At 40.8% G+C, this 22,529-nt stretch overlaps 1 protein-coding gene across 6 annotated transcripts in view; it reads left to right on the top strand.

The window, feature by feature from the left end:
- LOC115228580 (TBC1 domain family member 15) overlaps positions 1-22,529 on the top strand; it is a 60,877-nt gene that overhangs the window by 23,381 nt on the left and 14,967 nt on the right. For 2 of the 6 annotated variants that reach the window (XM_029799154.2, XM_029799144.2), the window contains exons 6-8: positions 110-154; positions 8,286-8,480; positions 17,183-17,236. In XM_029799154.2, the coding sequence (XP_029655014.1) occupies positions 110-154; positions 8,286-8,480; positions 17,183-17,236 (294 nt within the window). Of the gene's footprint in view, positions 1-109; positions 155-8,285; positions 8,481-8,618; positions 8,649-17,182; positions 17,237-22,529 lie in introns of all 6 variants that reach the window. The other 4 variants (XM_029799149.2, XM_029799164.2, XM_029799157.2 and 1 more) reach the window with 4 other exon arrangements.

The raw sequence follows: 22,529 nt of genomic DNA on the forward strand, positions 1-22,529 counted from the left end.
CTGCTTCGTAACATAGTCTACAGCTGTTTGGGTTTTAAATATTTTCTGATCTCAAATGGAAACCCAAAATATGATGTCACCTTGCCTAAAGAGATTTTTATATTTTCAGGTTTATAAAGCTTTCTATGGTCCTTACCCTGTGAAGAAACCTTGTGTGAGTACCTGGGTGCATTGAACAGTTTTACCCTACACTTCTTAGCTCTTGTGTTTCGCAAGGCAATAGTTTATGACAAGCACTTTTGCACTTGATATCCTTAATTTGCTAAAACAGCTCACATCCTGATGAAATGGTACCATTGGTTCTCTGAGGGAAACAATGGGGAGAAAAACTGTTGAAATTTGAAACCCTCTTTTTCTTCCATTCAGCTTCAAAGTGGTTTATTTATTTTCTTCTGTTGCTCCATCAATTTGGAAGTTTTACACCTTCCTCTGCTTAATTGCTGCTGTCTGCATCTACCTGCATTTTAACGTGCCAATGAGGGAGTGTTTATGTGGTCATTCAGATTGGTAGAAATAGCAGCAAAATCTCCCTCAAACCACACATTCATCTTCATCATCATCATTTAATGTTTGTTTTTCCATGCTGGCATGGGTTGAACAGTTCAATGGGAACTGGCAAGGCAAGGAGCTGCATCAGGCCCTGTTTGTCTGTCTTGGCCGGATGCTCTTTGCATGGTACCAGCTCAAGTGCTTTTTACGTGGCACCAGCATCATCACCAAGTAGCTTGCAAGGCAAAGACTTCTTAGCTGAAAGAGATAGTGGAACCAAGGAAAGCAGCTGTTAGTCTAGTGAGGGGTTAGAGGTTACCTTAGAAAAAGCACAACCCCTTTGATAATGTAGGCCAGGGTTTAATGTTTTTAAGAAAAGATGGTCATGGTTTGAATGCCTTTGAACACATCTGCTCAGTCTAAAGAAGGAATTTCAACCATGTTTCGTGGTTTGCTACCACAACAGCTCCTTTATAGGATCCAGTTAGCTCAAGACATCATCAGGAGGAACCACGTCCGGTTTCGGCCCCTACTCCTTTACCGTTTTGACGTGGCGGGGTCCCCCCTTTCAGAGGTGTCTTCAGCTTTGGTGTTGGGTGCATGTCTTCTTTCTTCTGTTCCCTGGACTCCTCAATGTATCATCAACGAGTGTCAGCCGACGACTGACTGACTTGTCGAATTTTTTTCCCTTTAAATACCTGCTTCTAGGCTCCAGCAGGCAGCCCCAGCAAGTTGTCACGTGACAATGTCTCAACTTTAACTGACCAATGAAGGCGCATAGTCTTAGCCCACGCATTCTCTAAACGACCGTCACCTGTCAGTCAGTGAAGCTAATTCAGTGTCAGCTTGTCTCACCTAGTGATGTTATTTCCCGCCAGCATGTTATGACTTTCAAGCCATTTTTGGTCTTCCCTCTTCAGCCATATATAGAAGCTGGCTTTTTCGACCGCCTCATGTACTCTCCTTATTAGTTTTCTCAGCTCCGAGCTAGAAAAAAAACAAATCTTTTGAATAGCGTTGTCATTTTTCTTTAAAATGATCTAAAACAAGGGCAATATTTTTTGAGATGTGGTGGCATTTAGTCTTGGCACCATTTCATTTAATACGTCAAAGATTCCTAATCTAGGTTTTGGAATCCCCCGTGTATTCTATTTTTATATTTGAATTAAAATTCTTTACTCAAAGCAGAAACTTTGTAAATGTCAATGGCTTGACCCTTGGCTTCTAATATTAAACAGAAATGAGATATGAATTTGTTTACTCTTTTTTTATATCTCATTTACTCTTTTACTTGTTTCAGTCATTTGACTGCAGCCATGCTGGAGCACCGCCTTTTAATCGAGCAAATCGACCCCGGGACTTATTCTTTTGTAAGCCCAGTACTTATTATATCGGTCTCTTTTGCCGAACCGCTAAGTAACAGGGACATAAATACACCAGCATCGGTTGTCAAGCAATGCTAGGGGGACAAACACAGACACACAAACACACGCACGCATATATATATATACATATATACAACAGGCTTCTTTCAGTTTCCGTCTACCAAATCCACTCACAAGGCTTTGGTCAGTCTGAGGCTATAGTAGAAGACACTTGCCCAAGGTGCCACGCAGTGGGACTGAACCTGGAACCATGTGGTTGGTAAACAAGCTACTTACCACACAGCCACTCCTGCACCTATTTTTTACTATTTTAAAAAATCTTTTTTATCTTGTTTCAGTCATTAGACTGCGGCTATGCTGGGGCACACCCCCTTGAAGGATTTTTAGTCAAATCCACCCCAATATTTACTTTTTTTTTTATTCTTAAGCCCGGCACATTTTCTATTGGTCTCTTTTTGCTAAACTGCTAAGTTCTGGGGGCATAAGCATATCAACCCCAGTTGTCAAATGGTGATGGGTGACAAACACACACACACACACACACACACACGACTGTCTTTCAGTTTTTCTCTACCAAATCCATTCACAAGGATTTGGTTGGCCCGAGGCTTTAGTAGAAGACACTTGCTCAATTTTCTATGCAGTGGGACTGAACCTAGAACCATGTGGTTGGGAAGCAAGCTTCTTACCACACAGCCATGCTTACTTTCCTTGATGTTCTTACTAACTACTCTCTCCTCTACCAAAGTAAACGACCTCCTGCCCATTTTCCGTGATGGCCAAATAAATCAAGGCAGTTGGAAATGATTTGAGTAAACAAGACAAGGGAGGCAACAAGTAGCCCTCCCTTCACATTTCACAGGAGCCAAATCTTGCTACGGTCACCTTGAATACATTCACCAAACAGTTATGCACACAAAGAATGAAATAATGAAATCACTGTCATCATCATCATCATCATCATTTAACCCTTTAGTATTTAAACCGGCTATATCCGGCCAAAATATTTAATCTGTTTTACATTGCCAGCACCGCCCCGAATGGCCTCCGTGCTGGTGGCACGTAAAAGCACCATCCATTCGTGTCCGTTGCCAGCCTCGCCTGGCCCCTGTGCCGGTAGCACGTAGCACCATCCATTCGTGGCAGTTGCCAGCCTTGCCTGGCCCCCGTGCCGGTGGCACGTAAAAGCACCATCCGTTCGTGACTTTTGCCAGCTCCGTCTGGCACCTGTGCAGGTGGCACGTAAAAAGCACCCACTACACTCACGGAGTGGTTGGCATTAGGAAGGGCATCCAGCCGTAGAAACACTGCCAGATCAGACTGGGCCTGATGCAGCCTTCTGGCTTCACAGATCCTAGTTGAACCATCCAACCCATGCTAGCATGGAAAGCGGACGCTAAATGATGATGATGATGATGTTCAAACTGACCAGATCCAGGCTCTCACACCTACCCTACAATGTTATTCTACATTAAGTAATTACACCATCAAGATCTTGAGGACATGAGATAATGCATGATTAAATCAAATCAATGGGAATCAATAGGTATTATGTTTGATTGAATAATCTGAACACTAAAGGGTTAAGCCCCACTTTTCCATGCTTTTGTGGGTCAGATGGAATTCATTGAGGCAAATTTCCTACAGCCGGATGCCCTCCCTGTGCCCAACTTTTACCTGCTTTTTCCCCCAGATTGGAAATGAATGACACACATTTACACCAGTGGTTCTCAACCCCTTTTTACCTCTGAACCCCTTTGATTACTGTTGTATTTTGGTGGACCCCTATAACCATTCAATGCTTAAAAATGAGTTTTATAGACACTTCTTTTAACATTCCTGTTTTGCTTTTCACAAATTAACGTGTGTAGTTTGAACTATGTAAAATGTTAGTGAAAGAAACCTCGCTGTTTCTGCATGTAAAGCAAAATTTGTTCCTTTACCCATGGTGTACTGTTGTCGATCCCCAATTTGCTATTTTTCTTATGTCATCATCATCATCATCGTCGTTTAATGTCCATTTTCCATGCCGGCATGGGTTGGATGGTTTGACTGAGGTCTGGAGACCCAGTGGCTGCACCGGCCTCCAATCTATTCTGGCAAGGTTTCTACAGCTGGATGCCCTTCCTAACGCCAACCACTTTGAGAGTGTAGTGGGTGCTTTTACATGCCACTGGTACGGGAGCCAGTCAGCAGTCCTGGTGACAATCACGCTTGGATGGGGCTTTTTACATACCACAGGCACAAGTGCCAATCAGGCAGTACTGTCATTGGCCACATCAGCAATTTTGATTTCACTTGCCTCAAAAGGTCTTCATAAGCAAAGTTTATTGTCCAATGAATGAGGGGTATCCATAATTGGGCTGGTTATACACCACTGGCATAGGCCACAAGTTATGGTCTCACTTGGCTTGCCGGGTCTTCTTAAGCAAAGCATATTTCCAAAGGTCTCGGTCACTAGTAATTGTTTCGGTGAGGCCTAATATTCGAAGGTTATGCTTCACCACCTCATCGCAGGTCTTTGTGGGTCTACTTCTTCCACAGGTTCCTTCAGCTGCTTGGGTGTGTCACTTTTTCAGACAGCTATCCTCATCCATTCGCAACACATGACCATACTAGCGCAGTCATCTCTCTTGCACACCACATCTGATGCCTCTTAAGTCCAACTTTTCTCCAAAAATCTTATCTGGATCCTAGTTGAGAACTACCGGTTTACAGCATGCTTAACAAGACCCATTGAGCTGAGCAAAATTGCAATTATGGCAGATACCGGTGCCTTGCAAATTGGCACTTGTGCTAGTGGAACGTAAACGCACTCTGGTGTCACATAAATGGCACCTGTGCTGGTGGCACGTGAAAACGCCCATTATACTCTTGGAGTGGTTGGTGTTAGGAAGGACATCTAGTCATAGAAAACCATTCCAAATCAGACTGGATTCTGGTGCAGCCTTGCCAGCCCAGTCAAACCATCCACCCCATGCCAGCATGGACAATGGATGTTAAATGATGATGCTGCTGATGATGGTATGATGTCAAGATGAAAAAACACAAACATACTCACACTTATGCACTTAAACAAAGGCTTCTTTCAGTTTCCATTACCATATCCACTCACAAGGCTTTGGTCAGCCCAGGGTTATAGAAGACATCACTTGCCAGAGGTATCACCCAGTGGGACCAAACCCAGGACCATGAAGTCGGGAAGCAAACTTCTTAACCACAGCTATGTCTATGCGTTCAGTGTTGTGCTTTGAGGGACATTTAAAGGCTATTTCTAGCAAAAGTGAATGACTACTTATAGGCTCCTCTCATTCGATTTTTTTTTTCTTTTTTTTTTACATGGAAGGGAGGCATCCCTGTTCTCCTGTTGGAGATTCCATGAGTTCTCAATTAAAATCTGCCTTTAGAATATCATAGTAAGATTTGAAATGCCTGAGTAATCCTTATGATACCCCACCCTTACCATTGCTCCTGCTTCTATGAAACAAATCTGTTTTAAATTGATCTAATTAAAACTTTTTCATCAAAATTCATTTTAAGTTAAGTTCCAAATTTTGATAAAATGTTCATTATTCTCAAAATTAATTGAAATAAAGGCAGTGTATTTCAACCGAAATTCCGTAGTAAAAGGGTTAAGCAAGAAGGCCTGGCAAGAAATCAAAACCTTATTGCCAGGAGTGCGCAGGAGTGGCTGTGTGGTTAGTAGCTTGTCTACCAACCGCATGGTTCCGGGTTCAGTCCCACTGCGTGGCACCTTGGGTAAGTGTCTTCTGCTATAGCCTCGGGCCGACCAAAGCCTTGTGAGTGGATTTGGTAGACGGAAACTGAAAGAAGCCCGTCGTATATATGTATATATATATATATATATATATATATATATATATATATATATATATGCGTGTGTATATATTTGTGTGTCTGTGTTTGTCCCCTAGCATTGCTTGACAACCAATGCTGGTGTGTCAAAGATGCAAAAGAGACCGATAGAAAAAGTACTGGGCTTACAAAAGAATAAGTCCCGGGGTCGAGTTGCTCGACTAAAAAGGCGGTGCTCCAGCATGGCCACAGTCAAATGACTGAAACAAGTAAAAGAGTAAAGAGTAAGTGTTGTACATGTAAACCTAAAGACTGAATCTCCAAGAAGTCGACAGTTATAGTTTCTTATATTAGTACCAAGTCTTTTGGTTTGTAGAGTTGTTGGTGTGTCATACAGTAACCCCCTCACCATGTTGATTCCTCCATGGTGTTGTTTTGCATGTATAATTGTTTCGGTCATTTGACTGGCCATGCTGGAGCACCGCCTTTGGTCGAGCAAATCGACTCCAGGACTTATTCTTTGTAAGCCTAGTACTTATTGAATCGGTCTCTTTTGCTGAACCACTAAGCTATGGGGATGTAAACGCACTGGCATTCGTTGTCAAGCGATGTTGCTGAGAGGACACACACACACACATACATATATATATATATATATATATATATATATATATATATACATATAGGGGAGTTCATGAAAAAAAAGACGAAGACAGGTAGTGTACAAAACAAACAGATGTATTAGTATAACGCTCAGGAATAGAAAAAAGTCTTTTACGTTTCGAGCCTACGCTCTTCTACAGAAAGGGACACAGAAAAAAACTAGGAGAGAAACAAGGGGTGAAAAAAATGTGTGTAGTGGCTAACGATCTATCATGGCGACTGACTCGGCAGAAGGGTCACACAGGAGAGTGAAGAAGTAGGAGAGATAAAGTAAAGATGACCCCCAATACGAAGGTGCATGTGTGTATAAGAGAGTATGTATGTGTGTGTGAAAGGGGGCTGGTGGTATGGACGTGTGCGTGTATGTATAGGTGTGAAAATGTGGGGATGGGAATTGGGTAGTGCTGGTGTATATACACATACATACACTCACAGGCACACATATACATAAAGGGTTTCTTTCAGTTTCCGTCTACCAAATCCACTCAGAAGGCTTTGGTTACCGCGAGGTTATAGTAGAAGACACTTGCCCAAGGTGTCATGCAGTGGGACTGAACCAAGGAACCATGTAGTTGGTAAGCAAGCTCCTTACCACAGAGCCACTCCTGCACCTGTAAGCCAAAAATGATGTTAAAAAATATGGCTGTGTGGTAAGTAGCTTGCTAACCAACCACATGGTTCCAGGTTCAGTCCCACTGCGTGGCATCTTGGGCAAGTGTCTTCTGCTATAGTCCCGGGCCGACCAATGCCTTGTGAGTGGATTTGGTAGACGGAAACTGAAAGAAGCCTGTCGTATATCTGTATCTATATATAAGTGTGTGTGTCTGTGTTTGTCCCCCTAGCATTGCTCGACTAAAGGCGGTGCTCCAGCATGGCCGCAGTCAAATGACTGAAACAAGTAAAAGAGTACTGTTTCTCCATCACGGATTTTTTCATCCGTCATGGGGTGTTTTGGAACATAACACCTGTGATAGTCGAGGGTTTATTGTAATTTCATTTAGTCCAAATATGGTACTGGCTGATACTATCGAGCTGCGAGAGACACAGTTTAGTCGTCTCCCCTATCCTCATTGTTTCTGATTGACTCAAATGAAGTACTACTCCTCCATTATGATTGACTGAGTAACAGTGAGCAGGGTTTCCATGTCTAAAACCAATTGCTCAAACCATTCCACATAGGTGCAGGAGTGGCTGTGTGGTAAGTAGCTTGCTAACCAACCACATGGTTGCGGGTTCAGTCCCCCTGCGTGGCATCTTGGGCAAGTGTCTTCTGCTATAGCCCCGGGCCGACCAATGCCTTGTGAGTGGATTTGGTAGACGGAAACAGAAAGAAGCCTGTCGTATATATGTATATATATATATATATGTGTGTTTGTGTTTGTCCCCCTAGCATTGCTTGACAACCGATGCTGGTGTGTTTACGTCCCTGTCACTTAGCGGTTCGGCAAAAGAGACCGATAGAATAAGTACTGGGCTTACAAAGAATAAGTCCCGGGTCGATTTGCTCGACTAAAGGCAGTGCTCCAGCATGGCCGCAGTCAAATGACTGAAACAAGTAAAATAGTAAATAGTGCTCTTTGTTTTATTCCCTTCTCACCTCCCCCATACGCCCTTGCAACCATCACCCACCCACACTCCCAGTTCTTTGGTCCCCATTCACTTCTAGTCAGCACTGGATTAAGGCATCACAGAAATGGTAATTGGTGATTCCTAGTCTTGCAAACCATTTGGCATTGCCATTTGTGCTGGTATCATGTAAAAAGTTACTCAGTCATCATCATCATCATCGTTTAACGTCTGCCCAAGGTGCTGTGTAGTGGGACTGAACCCCGAACCATGTGCATGGGAAGCCAGCTTCTTGACCACACAGCCACGCCCTTCAGCGAAATCTATAAATATAAAAAGAGAGAATTTTTCTTTTGTCTTTTCCAGAAATTTATCCATGATCCGTACACGACTACTTTGGGAGGTTTTTCAAAAGTCACGAGTTTCTTCCGAGATGCTCTCCTACAACCGTCTCACATGAATTCTCGTCCACTTGATGAAATGGCTGTCATGTTTAACGAAGACTTACCTGGCATGGAGATTAACCAACAAGACGAACCAGGTTTTGAAGTTATCACAAAGGTATATTGTTTGTCCTTTTTCTTTTTTTAACCTTAGGTTATTATGAGATTTTTGATGTATCTCTTTTTTTTTCTTTCTTTTCTTCTCGTTAAAAGAACCGTTTAAGACGACCTTTTATTCAATTCTTAATTTTTTTAGTATCCGAAACGATTTATATCGAGTAAGTTGGTAAGTAGTGTTTTAAGAATTGCTAGTTTTATTTTAGTTCAAATGGTTAGTGTCGGGGGAAGCAAAAGGAGAGGAAGGATGGAATCGGACGGGGTTTCCTCTTGTAGTTTGTAAATGCTAGTGTTGTTGGTTGTAGGCACTTATTCACTGCCTTTCTCACACCTAGAGCAACAATAACGGGAGTGTCTATAATTTGGTGGGGAACAAATATCTCAAGGGACTTTGTTCTTAGAGCACAAATTTCTCAGTTTTCTTCTTGACATTTTTATTCTTTCACTGATACACACAGGAGTGGTTGTGTGGTAAGTAGCTTGCTTACCAACTACATGGTTCTGGTTTCAGTCCCACTGTGTGGCACCTTGGGCCGACCAAAGCTTTCTGAGTGGATTTGGTAGATGGAAACTGAAAGAGGCTCGTCGTATGTTTATATATGTATGTTTGTGTGTGTGTTTGTCCTCCCAACATCACTAAACAACCGATGCTGGTGCGTTTACATCCCCATAACTTAGTGGTTCGGAAAAAGGGACCAATAGAATAAGTACTAAGCTTACAAAGAATTAGTCCTGGGGTTGATTTGCTTTAGCATGGCCGCAGTCAAATGCCTGAAACAAGTAAAAGAATAAAACAATACATCAGTGAAAGGCACACACACACACATACAGTGGCATGCACGCACACACACATGCACACAGGGCTTTGCACAATTTCTGTCTACCAAATTCCACTTACAAGCTATTGGTTAATCCAAGGCTATGCATAGTAGAAGACGCTAACTCAAGATTCTGCACACAGGGTTTGACCCTGGAACCACGTTGTTTCAAAGCAAACCGCTTAACCACGCAGCCATAAATCACTTAATATCATTCACCATTCTTAAAGTTCCTTCCAGCCAGGGCTTAAACCCAGTTTCCATAGTGATGGAATGAGATGACTACTGCCTCTGGATAGGGTGCTAGTCTCACACGCCACTTTCTCTTTCAGCCGAACAACTGGTACCTTTTCCTCATACTAGGGGTAAAAGTTTACTGCTATCATTCATGCCAAAATGCCCGCAATGGGTACGATTTCAACGTCTATAAGTTAGGGGTGCCAGTGCCACTGGACTAGCTTCCATGCCAGTGGCACGTAAAATGCACCATCTGAGCGTGGTCGGTGCCAGTGGCACGTAAAAAGCACCATTCAAGCGTGGTTGATTCCATGTAAAACGCACCCACTACACTCTCGGAGTGGTTGGTGTTAGGAAGGGCATCCAGCTGTAAAAATTTTACCAGATAAGACTGGAGACCAGTGCAGCCTTCTGGCTTGCCAGTCCTTAGTCAAACCGTCCAAACCATGCCAGCATGTAAAGCAGACATTAAACGATGATGATGGCATGTTATTCTTCTGCCCTACATTTGGCATTTGAAACACATCTTCCAAGTATCGGATGTTACGTCAAAAGATTTTAAATAGTTTGTTTGTATTCCAAAGTCAGTGTTGGTGTTCTCTTGTTGGTGCCTGTCTTTTCTTTTTTTTGTTGTTGTGTAAATATATTTTTTAACTTCTTGGCTTACATAGAGACCTCTATAATCAGTACGTTTTCACTTAAGACTGGGGAAAAAAAAAGTGAAAAGGGAATGGTTGAATGTGCACAATTCCAGCCACAATAGAGGCAGGCAGACATGTGGAGATAATTTCAAACTTGTTCCATTTTAAATGTTTTATGGAAATCACGTGAATGCATGAGAGAAAAAGAAACCCCTTGTTTTCTTTTATGTATCAATATAGTGTTCCTTGTTTTTTTTTTGAAATAGTGAACAATGTATCCTTTCTTTATTGAATTCCCTTCTTTTCCGCAAGAACGGTAACTGTAGTTTGTTTACAAAGTCGTGTCTGTAGATGCTTGCATTTTTAATGATGTCAGAAAGTCGTGTCTGTAGATGCTTGCATTTTTAATGATGTCAGAAAATCTGGTGGCACTGATCCTCAAAGATTCATTCCCCCCCCACCCCTCTAGTTGTGTTGTGTTCTTCATGCATGGTTCTTCATTTTGTCCATGTTGATTGGTGATTAAATTAATACTTTTTAAATTTATTTATATATACAGAAATAAAGTTTTTTTATTATTCACAAATGCGTGATAATGCTAATTAATAGCTTGAACAGGATAAATTCTCCATACATTGCAGAAAAATGTGTTACTGGCCAGCCATGAGACTTGAACTCACATCCCTGTGATTATGCGTCAAGTGCTTTACCATTAAGCTAAACTGCCCAGTAACAAATCCTTCTGTAATTTTAGAACTTATAAATTTAGCTTCATAAGACGCTAACATCATCATCATCGTTTAACATCCGCTTTCCATGCTATCATGGGTTGGACGTTTTTGACTGAGGGCTGGTGAACCAGACGGCTGCACCAGGCTCCAATCTTGATCTGGCAGAGTTTCTACAGCCAGATGCCCTTCCTAACGCCAACCACTCCGAGAGTATAGTGGGTGCTTTTATGTGCCACTGGCACGGGGGCTAGTCAGGTGGTACTGGCAACGACCTTGCTCGAATCTTTTTACACATGTCACTGGCTTGAATGGTGTCTTTTACTTGCCACAGGCATGGAAGCCAGTTAGAATAAGTACTGGGCTTACAAAGAATAAGACCCGGGGTCGATTTGCTCAACTAAAGGCGGTGCTCCAGCATGGCCGCAGTCAAATGACTGAAACAAGAGAAAAGAGAAAAAATATATATATATTTTTTTTTTTTGCAAACAGTTAAAGGTAGACCTTCCTAATATCCTAGGTTTCAGTATTTGGTGAAAGGTGTTCATTTCAGGGTCACAAGATTGCTGTTGTATCCTCCTCCTCCTCCTCCTCATCATCATCATCGTTTAACGTCTGCCTTCCATGCTGGCATGGGTTGGACGGTTTGACACGAGCTGGCCAGGCTGGAGCCTGTACCAGACTTCTGTGTCTGTTTTAGCAGGGTTTTTACGACTGGATGCCCTTCCTAACACCAACCACCCAGCAGTGTGTATAATAAAGCGCTACTCAGAAGAGAATATGTTTGAGATAAGTAGGGTGTGGCATGAATAGATTTCTTTTGGAATGAAAGCAGACCATTATCTTTTGCTCCCCCCCCCCCCACACACACTCAGGAGGGAAGGAGCAAAACGGCAGAGATTGAGAAGTTTGTTTCTTAATGATGTGGCTTTAGGTTCTGTATCCCTTTACAAAACCTTTGGAAAGTTTCTTTTATAATCCCAGGTTGACGAGTTTGGAAGATGGAAACTGAAAGAAGCCTATTGTGTGTTAATGTTAACTGCCTATAGTTACAAGCGGTGACCTTAGCAGTTGCAGCTCAACTACAAACAGGGGTGTCCCCGTTTGTAGCTGGGTTGCAACTGGTGGTGTTTGCTGACATTCCTGGTCAACAGAACCCCCTAACTCAGCACTCCCTAATTCCTCAAGAACAGAAAAACAAATCCTCTTTCTTGAAAAACTAGATACAGGTTGGGGACAGAATATACAGCCCTAAAAATCCTGCCCTTGCAAGCCAAGCCAGCATGGGAAAACGAGGAATATATGAAACGAATGATATTGTTCATTTGGTTTTCATGATAGTGATGGAATGAGATGACTACTGCCTCTGGATAGGGTGCTAGTCTCACACGCCACTTTCTCTTTCAGCCGAACAACTGGTACCTTTTCCTCATACTAGGGGTAAAAGTTTACTGCTATGATTCATGCCAAAATTTCCGCAATGGGTACGATTTCAAAGTCTATAAGTTAGGGGTGCCAGTGCCACCGGACTAGCCCCCATGCTGGTGGCACGTAAATAGCACCATTTGAGCGTGGTCGATGCCAGTACTGCCTGACTGGCTCCTGTGCCAGTGGCACGTAAAAAGCACCATCTGAGCAAGGTTGATGCTAATGCTGCCTGACTGGCTCCCGTGCTGGTGGCACATAAAATGCACCATTCAAGTGTGGTTGATTCCAGTGCCGCCAGACTGGCCCTCATGTTGGTAGCACGTAAAAAGCACTGACTACACTCTCTGTGTGGTTGGCGTTAGGAAGGTTATCCAGCTGTAGAAACATTGCCAGATCAGATTGGAGCAGAAGCAGATTTTGAAGTGGGGTTTTTATGGCCAAACCTAACCCCAAATCTAACTCTTACCTGTTTTTCTAGGAAGAGATTTTTATTGCAGAGAATTCAAAAGCACGAAGCTAGGAGGGATTTTTGTCTTGCAAGATACCTGGTCGGTGCTGGAGACTTGTAAAAAGTACTGATATTAGTGCTACATAGGAGGCAACTGTGCTGGTGCCATGTAAAATGTACTGGTAATGGTGCTATGTAAAAAGTGCTTGGTGGTTGGCATTAGGAAGGGCATCCATTCATAGAAACCATGTCAGAGCAAACAGCGGAGCCTTGTGTGGTCCCTGATATTGCCAGCTCCTGTCAAACCCAGCATGGAAAATGGGCATTGATGATTTTGTTGACCAAATTTCACTTGTTGAGCCCAATCGCAAGTTCTGATGTCACCATCCATATTTGGAACTTGAAATGGTTTTATAAACATTCTTGAAAATACTCTTATAAAGAAGATCCTTTCAGTTTCTGCCTTCCCGACTCCTTCAGAAAGCATTGGTAGACTAGGGGGTTAGAATAGAAGACAAACGGTTGGAGTGTCATGTAGTGGAATTAGAACCTGGAACTCATCGGTCGTCCATTTCATTAGCAATATGACCTTAAAGCTATTAGATAATTCTTTAGCCCTTAATCTTAATCCAAGAAGTTCCTTTACACTCTACAGTTCCTCTGGCAAAAGTGTTTTGAGTTACATTGAGAAATACGGTAAACTGATACATCGAGGCCCTTTGGGTTTTATTCCTTGTACAAACCAAATACCCAAGATTTCTTATTTGCATATCATTTGGCAAAGACTAAGGTTTATGATTAAAAAAAAAAATCTAGCTTTAACCCAACCATGACCTACCATATCCATTTGTAAATGTCAGGTTTTATATAAATGTTTTTCTGTTGCATTTTTCCTTTTTCGATATCAAATTTGTTTTATATTTTGCATTCTGTGTATTGTTTGTATTGAGTGCACGGCAAAAGTTGGATGTCTGCATGTATGTATATGTGTATGTAGCATGAATTACTAAATACACACACCTCCTCCAAATACAAAAAAAAAACATACACTCTACTGTATATACTCTCGAGAAATATCTTAACCCATTTATGCCGATCGTCTGTTTAACCCTTTAGTGTTCAAACCGGCCATATCCGGCTCAAATATTCTACGTTTTATATTCAAACTGGCCATATCTGGCCTCTCACACCTAACCTACATTGACACTCTAAAAATAAATAATCACATCATTGAAACCTCAAAGCTATAAGATAATGCTTGATTAATTCAAATTGATGATGATGAATTTGAATGAAGAAGTATTACATTTAACAGAATAATTTAAACACTAAAGGGTTAAGCTGACCCTTAATTTACAAGGGTATAAAACAAATATTTGATACAAATTGTGATTTGTGTATGATCTGTATCAAAGAATGAAACAGGTTCTGTATCAAAGTAATTTCAATGAAATTTTTTTCTGTTATTTCGGTCAAAATAATAGTGTCTCCTCTTTTACTCTTTCGCTTGTTTCAGTCATTTGACTGTGGCCATGCTGGAGCACCGCCTTTAAAAAAATGATTGAGTGTAAATGCAAAATAAGTTGTGAGCTCACCAGGATTCGAACCTGCAATCTTCCGATCTGTAGTCAGACGCGTTATCCATTGCGCCACGATCCGTAGCCTGTTAATTTTTCCAGCAATTTCATTCACTAGAAAAATTTCGGCACAAATGGGTTAAACAGTTTCATCATAAAATATGTGACTTGTTGATTGTATAGACAACATGATTGATATTCAGGAAGGTCTGCCTGTCTTTCTTTTCCCTTACTGCCAAACCCCCTCCACCCCTCGTTGCCCTTTCTGTCTTTGTCCATCGTATGGCCTTACTTTATCATCTCTCCCTCTCCCTCTCTCACCTTGTCCCTTCATCATTATCCTCTTAACGTCCACTTTCCCATGCTTGCATGGGTCAGACGGAATTTGCTGAGACAGGTCATGGTCTTCTAGACCTGGATGCCCTTCCTGTCTCCACCTGTTTCCCCATGGCCGGACATGTTTTTCACACAAGACTGGAAATAAATGACCTCACCTGTACGACGATATTCATCTACAAGTATCACCTGAATGTCAAGACTGAGGTACACATGCACCACAATGCACACACAACACACACACACTCAACACACACAACATACACAACACACATACACACACAACATACACGCACAAACACAACATACACACACACACACACACACCATACACAACACACACACACAACATACACACAACATACACAAACACAACATACACAAACACACACACACACACACAACATACACACACAACATACACACACAACATACACAAACACAACATACACACACACACAACATACACAACACACACACACACACAGTTTTGTCTACCACATCCACTCAGAGGATTCTGTCACATATTCTCTGTCATAAGGGGCCCTTTCTCCCTTTTTGCCATCTCTGTCTTTCTCATGCCCTTCCCTTGTCACAACCTCTCCCCCCCTCTTTTCTCTCTCTCAGACCTCCTGTATATTGTTAAACCTGTAATATATATCCCATCTCATACACACATTTATACACACTTCCATGATTTAACCATCAAACCTTGATATGTTTTTGTTTTTTTTGTATTTTTGTATTTTTTTTTCCCTTGTTTTATTCATGCATGTTGCCTCTCTCTCACATTCTCCTCTTTTAGAACCCCTAATTTTCACCCCATATTTGCCTGTGCATGCTTGCATCATTTGATCCCTCCCTTTATTACAATTCATCTTCCAGTCCTATTTCCTTCGTTTTTAACCGTTTCCCCACCATCGCAATAGCTGAGGTTCTGGACCCTTCCCCCCCCTCTTTTCTCCCAGACTTCTTCAGAAATCAGAGAGAGAAACAACAATTCCTTTTTTTTCATATTTTGTTTTTTGTTGTATTTTTATTTTTACTTTATTTAAATCAGTGTTTCTCAACCCTTTTTTTTTCCTATGGACCCCTGTGGTTCCTCTTTTCCTCAGATAGGCCCCATTGTCATTTTAGGTGTAAAAAAAAATCTTATATAATTAAACCTTATCAAGAATTTTATAGAAAGGTGGCAAGCTGGCAGAATCGTTAGCACGCGGTATTTCGTCCATCCTTACGTTCTGAGTTCAAATTCCACCGAAGTCGACTTTACCTTTCATCCTTTCGGAGTCGATAAATTAAGTACCAGTTGTGTATTGGGATCAATCTAAATGACTGACACCCTCCTCCAAAATTTCAGGCCTTGTACCTTTTGTAGAATTTTGTCAAGAATTTAAAATATTTTGTCGAATGTAGAAGTACAGGGCGTCCATAAAGTCTCTTTACAATTTTTAAATTTTATTACAAAGGCAGTTGACAAGATATCTTAACCAGATTTGTTTTATTGCAATAATTGTTTATTAAAGTTTTTTTAACTGTTATTTAATAGACCTCAGTATGGGCACCATTAGTTGCGCGAAGCACATCAAGACGGTACTTGATTTCTTGCCATGTTCACTGTAGGATAGCCTCATCAACGGTGGCAATGGCATTACGAATCCTTTGCTTCAAGTTAGCAATGTCCCGTATCTTTGTTTGATACACGATATCTTTTACATAACCCCATAAAAAGAAGTCCAAGGGAGTGATATCTGGCGAACGCGGTGGCCGTGGAATTGACTCATCCCTTCCAATCCATCGGTCTGGAAATGTTTGACTGAGGAACTGACAAACAGACCGTCCCCAATGTGGTGGTGCACCATCTTGCTGGAGAATGATGGCTGGTTGTAAATCAATCAGTTGTGGTGCCACATATTCGGTCAGAAGTTCGAGGTAAACATCTGCAGTAATTGTTGCCTCGTTGAAGAAAAAGGGACCAATTATTCAATTGCTCATGATTCCACACCACACATTCACTTTTGGACTATCCCGTTGAAGCTCCTTAGTCACATGGGGGTGTTCTGATGCCCAGATTCTCACATTGTGTCTGTTTAATTTCCCTGAAACATTAAAGTTGCCTCGTCACTAAAACAAACTCGCTTGAGGAATGCTTCATCCTCATTTTGTAGGGGTTCAGTGAATCAGTTCCCTTCCATCAACAGAGTATGTGAAACACAAAAATTTAATATCAATAAAAACTTTAATAAACAATCATTAAAATAAAACAAATCTGGTTAAAATATTTCATCAACTGCCTTTGTAATAATTTCTTTTAAATTGTAAAGAGACTTTATGGACACCCTGTATTATTGCACATATTTTAACAACGGATCCCCAAGGGTTACATGGACCACGGTTGAGAGCCATTGTTTTAAATGATGAATTCAAGCTACCGGTATTTTTTTTGTTTTTCGTCTTTTTTTTTCTTTTCCCCAACTTTCTCTCTTTCAGAAACCAGTACACTCAGTCAGGTTTAGACAGAACAATCAACCCAAGTTTAAAAGGGTAAAAAAACAAAAAAAAAGTAACAAAAAACTCTAAAATAAACGTAAAACCTCTAGGAAAGCTTTACTATTTGGTTTGAATAACTCCACTGCTAACCACCAGTTCCTTCTCTGGAACCGTAGCTCTTCATTTTAGTAGAATAGTTTAGTGTGTGTGTGTGTGTGTGTGTTACTGGTACACGTTTACACTATTTCTGTCTCCCACAGTCACTGCACTTTTATAAACAAAACTATAACCCTTATTTCTTATTTGTGGACTTTAGTGCATAACCTTAGGTCTAATGCTTTTGTATTTGCTGTTTTCAACATATAAAATGGTGTTAAAACGTTTCCATTTTGGATTTGGCAATGTGAGATTTTACAAGACTTATAACATTTTTGGTGGTGTGTATGTGTGTGTGTGTGTGTGTGTGTGTATATATATATATATATATATATATATATATAATATATATATATATATATATATATACACACACCTATTGAGTCAAGTACGTTAACGCCAACATCAAAGTAAAAATCAAATGGAAATTGAAGTTAAGAAACCTCTGCCGGTGGCATGTAAAAAGCACCGTCCGAACGTGGCAGATGCCAGCACTGCCTGACTGGTGTCGGTGACACATAAAAGCACCAACCGATTGTGGCCGTTTGCCAGCCTCCTCTGGCTCCCATACCAGTGGGACGTAAAAAGCACCCACTACACTTTTGGAGTGGTTGGCGTTAGGAAGGGCATCCAGCTACAGAAACTCTGCCAGATCAAGATTGAAGCCTGGTGCAGCCATCTGGTTCGCCAGTCTTCAGTCAAATCGTCCAACCCATGCCAGCATGGAAAGCGGATGTTAAACGATGATGATAATATAATTTAATGTATACAGTATTAAAATGAGCCACTAAAGGTTTCTTGCTATGAAAACCTGTTGATAGCAAATTGTTATAACCTGTCTTGTGTCTCTGTGCTCATGGTTCTGTTTGAAAGCAAGTTATAAATCTGGATGGATGGAAGCACTCCGTCGGTTACGACGATGAGGGTTCCGGTTGATCCGAATCAACGGAACAGCCTGCTCGTGAAATCAACGTGTAAGTGGCTGAGCACTCCACAGACACGTGTACCCTTAACGTAGTTCTCGGGGATATTCAGCGTGACACAGAGAGTGACAAGGCCGGCCCTTTGAAATACAGGTACAACAGAAACAAGAAGTAAGAGTGAGAGAAAGTTGTGGTGAAAGAGTACAGCAGGGATCACCCCCACCCCCTGCCGGAGCCTCATGGAGTTTTAGGTGTTTTCGCTCAATAAACACTCTCAACGCCCGGTCTGGGAATCGAAACCGCAATCCTACAACCGCGAGTCCACTGCCCTAACCACTGGGCCATTGCACCTCCACATACACACGCACATATATATATATTAATTCAGCATTTTTCACTTGCTGCCGACTGAAACTGTGCTTGCGTGGTGAATTTTGATAAAAAATTTAATATATAATGATGAGACGTGTGTTATTCTGTCTCTAAATTATATGTTAGTGTTTTGGCGTAGCCACTGATGAGAACTTCGCCTAGCAAATTATTTTATTTGCTAATTAGAGGTATGGCTGTAAAAAAACAAGGTAGAAGTTTTTATTTTTGATTCCCTTCAAAATTGCGCTTAAATGTGGATTTGGATGTCTTGACTGCTCCTTCTAGCATGTAAGGCTGCCTGTTAAGGGTCGCCTCTTTTGCGTTTATTTGTACACTAATTTTATATATATACAAACACACACACACACAGGTGGATAGTTAGGTTGGCCATTTAGGATTTTTGTTTGAATTATCTTCATCATCATCATTTAACATCCGTTTTCCATGCTGGCATGGTTGGATGGTTTAACACGGTGGTGAGCTGGCAGAATCGTTAGCACGCTAGGCAAAAAGCTTAGCGGTATTTTGTCTGCCGTTACGTTCTGAGTTCAAATTCCGCCGAGGTCGACTTTGGCTTTCATCCTTTCAGGGTCAATTAAATAAGTACAAGTTACACACTGGGGTCGATATAATCGACTTAATCCATTTGTCTGTCCTTGTTTGTCCTCTCTGTGTTTAGCCCCTTGTGGGTAGTAAAGAAATAGGTTTGACAAGGTGGCAAACCAGAGATCTGCACCAAACACCAATAGTCTGTTTTGGCATGGTCTCTACAGCTCAATGCCCTTCCTAATGCCAACCACTTTGCAATCAATAAACAGATATTTATTTCTTTGAAGATCAATAATGAAACAATAGCTTTTAGTGTGCCCTGATTGATGAAGCTCTTGTATGAAGTCTTGAAGTTCTATTCAGGTCTTTGGAAATGGTCTGGTGGAGTCAAAAGGCATTGGAATTATTATATCTTGGCCACTATTTTTGTGTGAAATGTTAAAAAGTGTTGCTTAGATTGGCTTTAAAATGTTGTCCTGCTGCAGTTAGAACCCATATATCCATTTTCGTACACTGGCGGTGTGTTGTCATAATCTTGGTAGATGTTGGTGCCAGCAGATTCAAGGTTTCGCTGACCGGCACTGGAACCCAACAATCCACCATTTAATATCTTAGAACAATGAAGCCTGCAATGGGCCAACATTTATACATCTGTACCTTATTCTGTTGGCATATAATTCAGAATTTCTTACTATGGAAACTTGTAGAAGCTTTAGCTATAACTAGTAAACAGTCTGGCTTGGAAAAGGAATATACTTTTGTCTTTGTGTGTGTGTATGTGTACAGTGATGTGTTCTGTGTTTACTCAAGTGCAGTGCAATTTCAAACATAATGTGACCCCTTTTTGTATCTTGAAAATTTATCTGTAGTATAATAATGGCTACCGATGTTAACCCTGGTATTTTTGGTGATTTATTTTAAATTTCTGGCATCATGTACGAGTAAATACACTACATATAAACACACATGGGCATACATAGACTTGTGTGTGTGTATGTATATATATATATATATATATATATATATATACGCACACATACATACATACATACACAATGTCTCATGAATTTAGAATTCTAAGAAAAATAATGCCTTTGCAGAATCTACTCTCAATATACAAAGCAGTCAACCAAATATAAATTAAAGATGATAAATGCCTATCATAATAAATGTATATACACAAACGTGCACACTTATATATTTTAGTGCTTTGAATTTTCTAGCATTTTGCGAATAACATCAGAAATAACAGTCCTGTGTGCAAGACCTGGTTTTCTCCACGGCCATTTTACTTAATTTTTTTTTTACAACATTATTATTCCAAATTCTTGGGACCAGTGTGTGTATGTATATACACATATATATGACACACACACACACACACATATAACTCTTAAACTAACTCCCTCCAAGTGTTTTCCAATGTTTTTTTTTGGCATGCTTTATTTTAACTTTGCTCATGTTTTGCATTTGTATACCCCCCCTCCTGTATAATTAACCCCCTAACTACCCCCTGTTTGGTGTAATTGTAGTAGTTTATGCTGGCATGGTTTTCTTTTAATTGCTTTTTTCTTATATTTTTCTCATTACTGCTTTTATATTTTTATTTCAATGTAATTTGTTTTTTTGTTCTTTTTTTATTTTTCAAAGATTTTTGACAAAATATTTAAAAACAATTTGTTGTTGTTTGAACCATTTTAAAATCTATGTTTGCGTAATTCTAATCTAATTTTTAATTCCTGAATCTTTTATGTGTCTTTTACCGAGAAATATTTCTTCTACTTGGACTCGATCCTTTCAGCCACTTTCTTCATTGTTATCTCTGCGAGTCAAGAATGTCTCAAGCTCCCCCCCCCCCCGAAGGGACCTTCTCCATAGTTATTCAGCTGCTAAATTTCTCAGTTCACACCTTACCACCACCACCATCATTTAATGTCCTTTTTCCAATCTGGCATAGGTTGGACAGTTTGACAGGAGCTGGTAAGCTGGAAGGTTGTACCAGGTTCCAGTAATCTGTTTTGGAATGGTTTCTTAACACCCAACCACCTTTTAACAACCATCTGGATGGCATTGAGCAACACCACCCAGAATATACTTTGTGGACTCTCTTGTGACAGATGTGGGCTTTGCAGGTGCTTGCTTAACAACCTGCTCAGATGGTTTGTTTATAGTGATCAAACATATGCGCTGTACATCATTTCACTCCCCCCATCAAATTGGTGTTACCTGTACAGGTGCACAATATGCCCCTCATCAGATGTTCAAGTAATTGCAGAGGACCATTGACTGATATGGAGTAAAGATTGTTTGCCAACATAACACGGCAGTCCTGGTTTAGGACGAATGTTGCAGTAATTTAGCCCCAGGAGACATCGTCTCCAGCTGGCTACACGACATGATCTGTGTCCTTATATTTTCAAACAAGGGAATCTAACACCCCAACTCAGCTCAAAACAATATCTGTGTATCGCGATTTCTGGATTATTTCTCTTCATCAGCACAGAATAATTGTTTGACTGATAAAGGGAAATAACCCAGAAATCGTGATACACAGGTATTGCTTTGAGCTGAGTGGGTGTGCTAGATTCCATTGTTTGAAAATATAAGGACACAGATCGTGTCATATAGCCAGCTGGAGACAATGTCTCCTAGGGATAAATTACAGTAACATTAGTCCAAACCAGGACTACCATGTTATGTTGGCAAACAATCTCTATTCCATAGCACTGTTGCTGAATATCTCTCATTGTGAGATTTAAAAATAGTAATTTTCTAATTGACTATGTTTTGCTCAAGAACAAAATGTGCCACTTGGTCTGGGAATTGAAACCATGATCTTTAGATTGTCATTGCAACATCCTAGCCACTATGCCATGCACCTTCACATCCAGGATATACAATGCCTGAAAAATGGGGGATGGTCATGGCTGGGGTGTCTTTGATTACAGGTCTGCTCTGTTGACCTGGTGCTAAACACCATGGAAGTATAAAATGACATCATCACCTGACTTTGCTAATGAACCGATTTCTATTGGTTCTCATTGCAAAACCTACTTGGGACTTGGTAGAGGAATCTAGAATCCTATGTTCAACATAAGACAAGTAAACCATTTGTGGTACCGATTCCATGGTCTGTTCTTTACTGGGAGTAAAACTTTGACCAAACCGTTGGAAGTGGGTTTGGTTGTGCTTTAGGATTCTGTATCCAATGATGTTAATGACTCAATTAACGTTATCTCAGACTGTTTGATGCATTTTCAATCCTGGAATGATTGAACGCAGGAGTTTCCCTGAAACAAACGGCCCAAAGTGTGTAGTGTGCAGAAAGTAATTACACTTAAGGAATG

The sequence above is a fragment of the Octopus sinensis genome, linkage group LG2 (assembly GCF_006345805.1).
Source record: "Octopus sinensis linkage group LG2, ASM634580v1, whole genome shotgun sequence".
In the NCBI taxonomy this organism is placed as follows: Eukaryota; Metazoa; Mollusca; class Cephalopoda; order Octopoda; family Octopodidae; genus Octopus; species Octopus sinensis.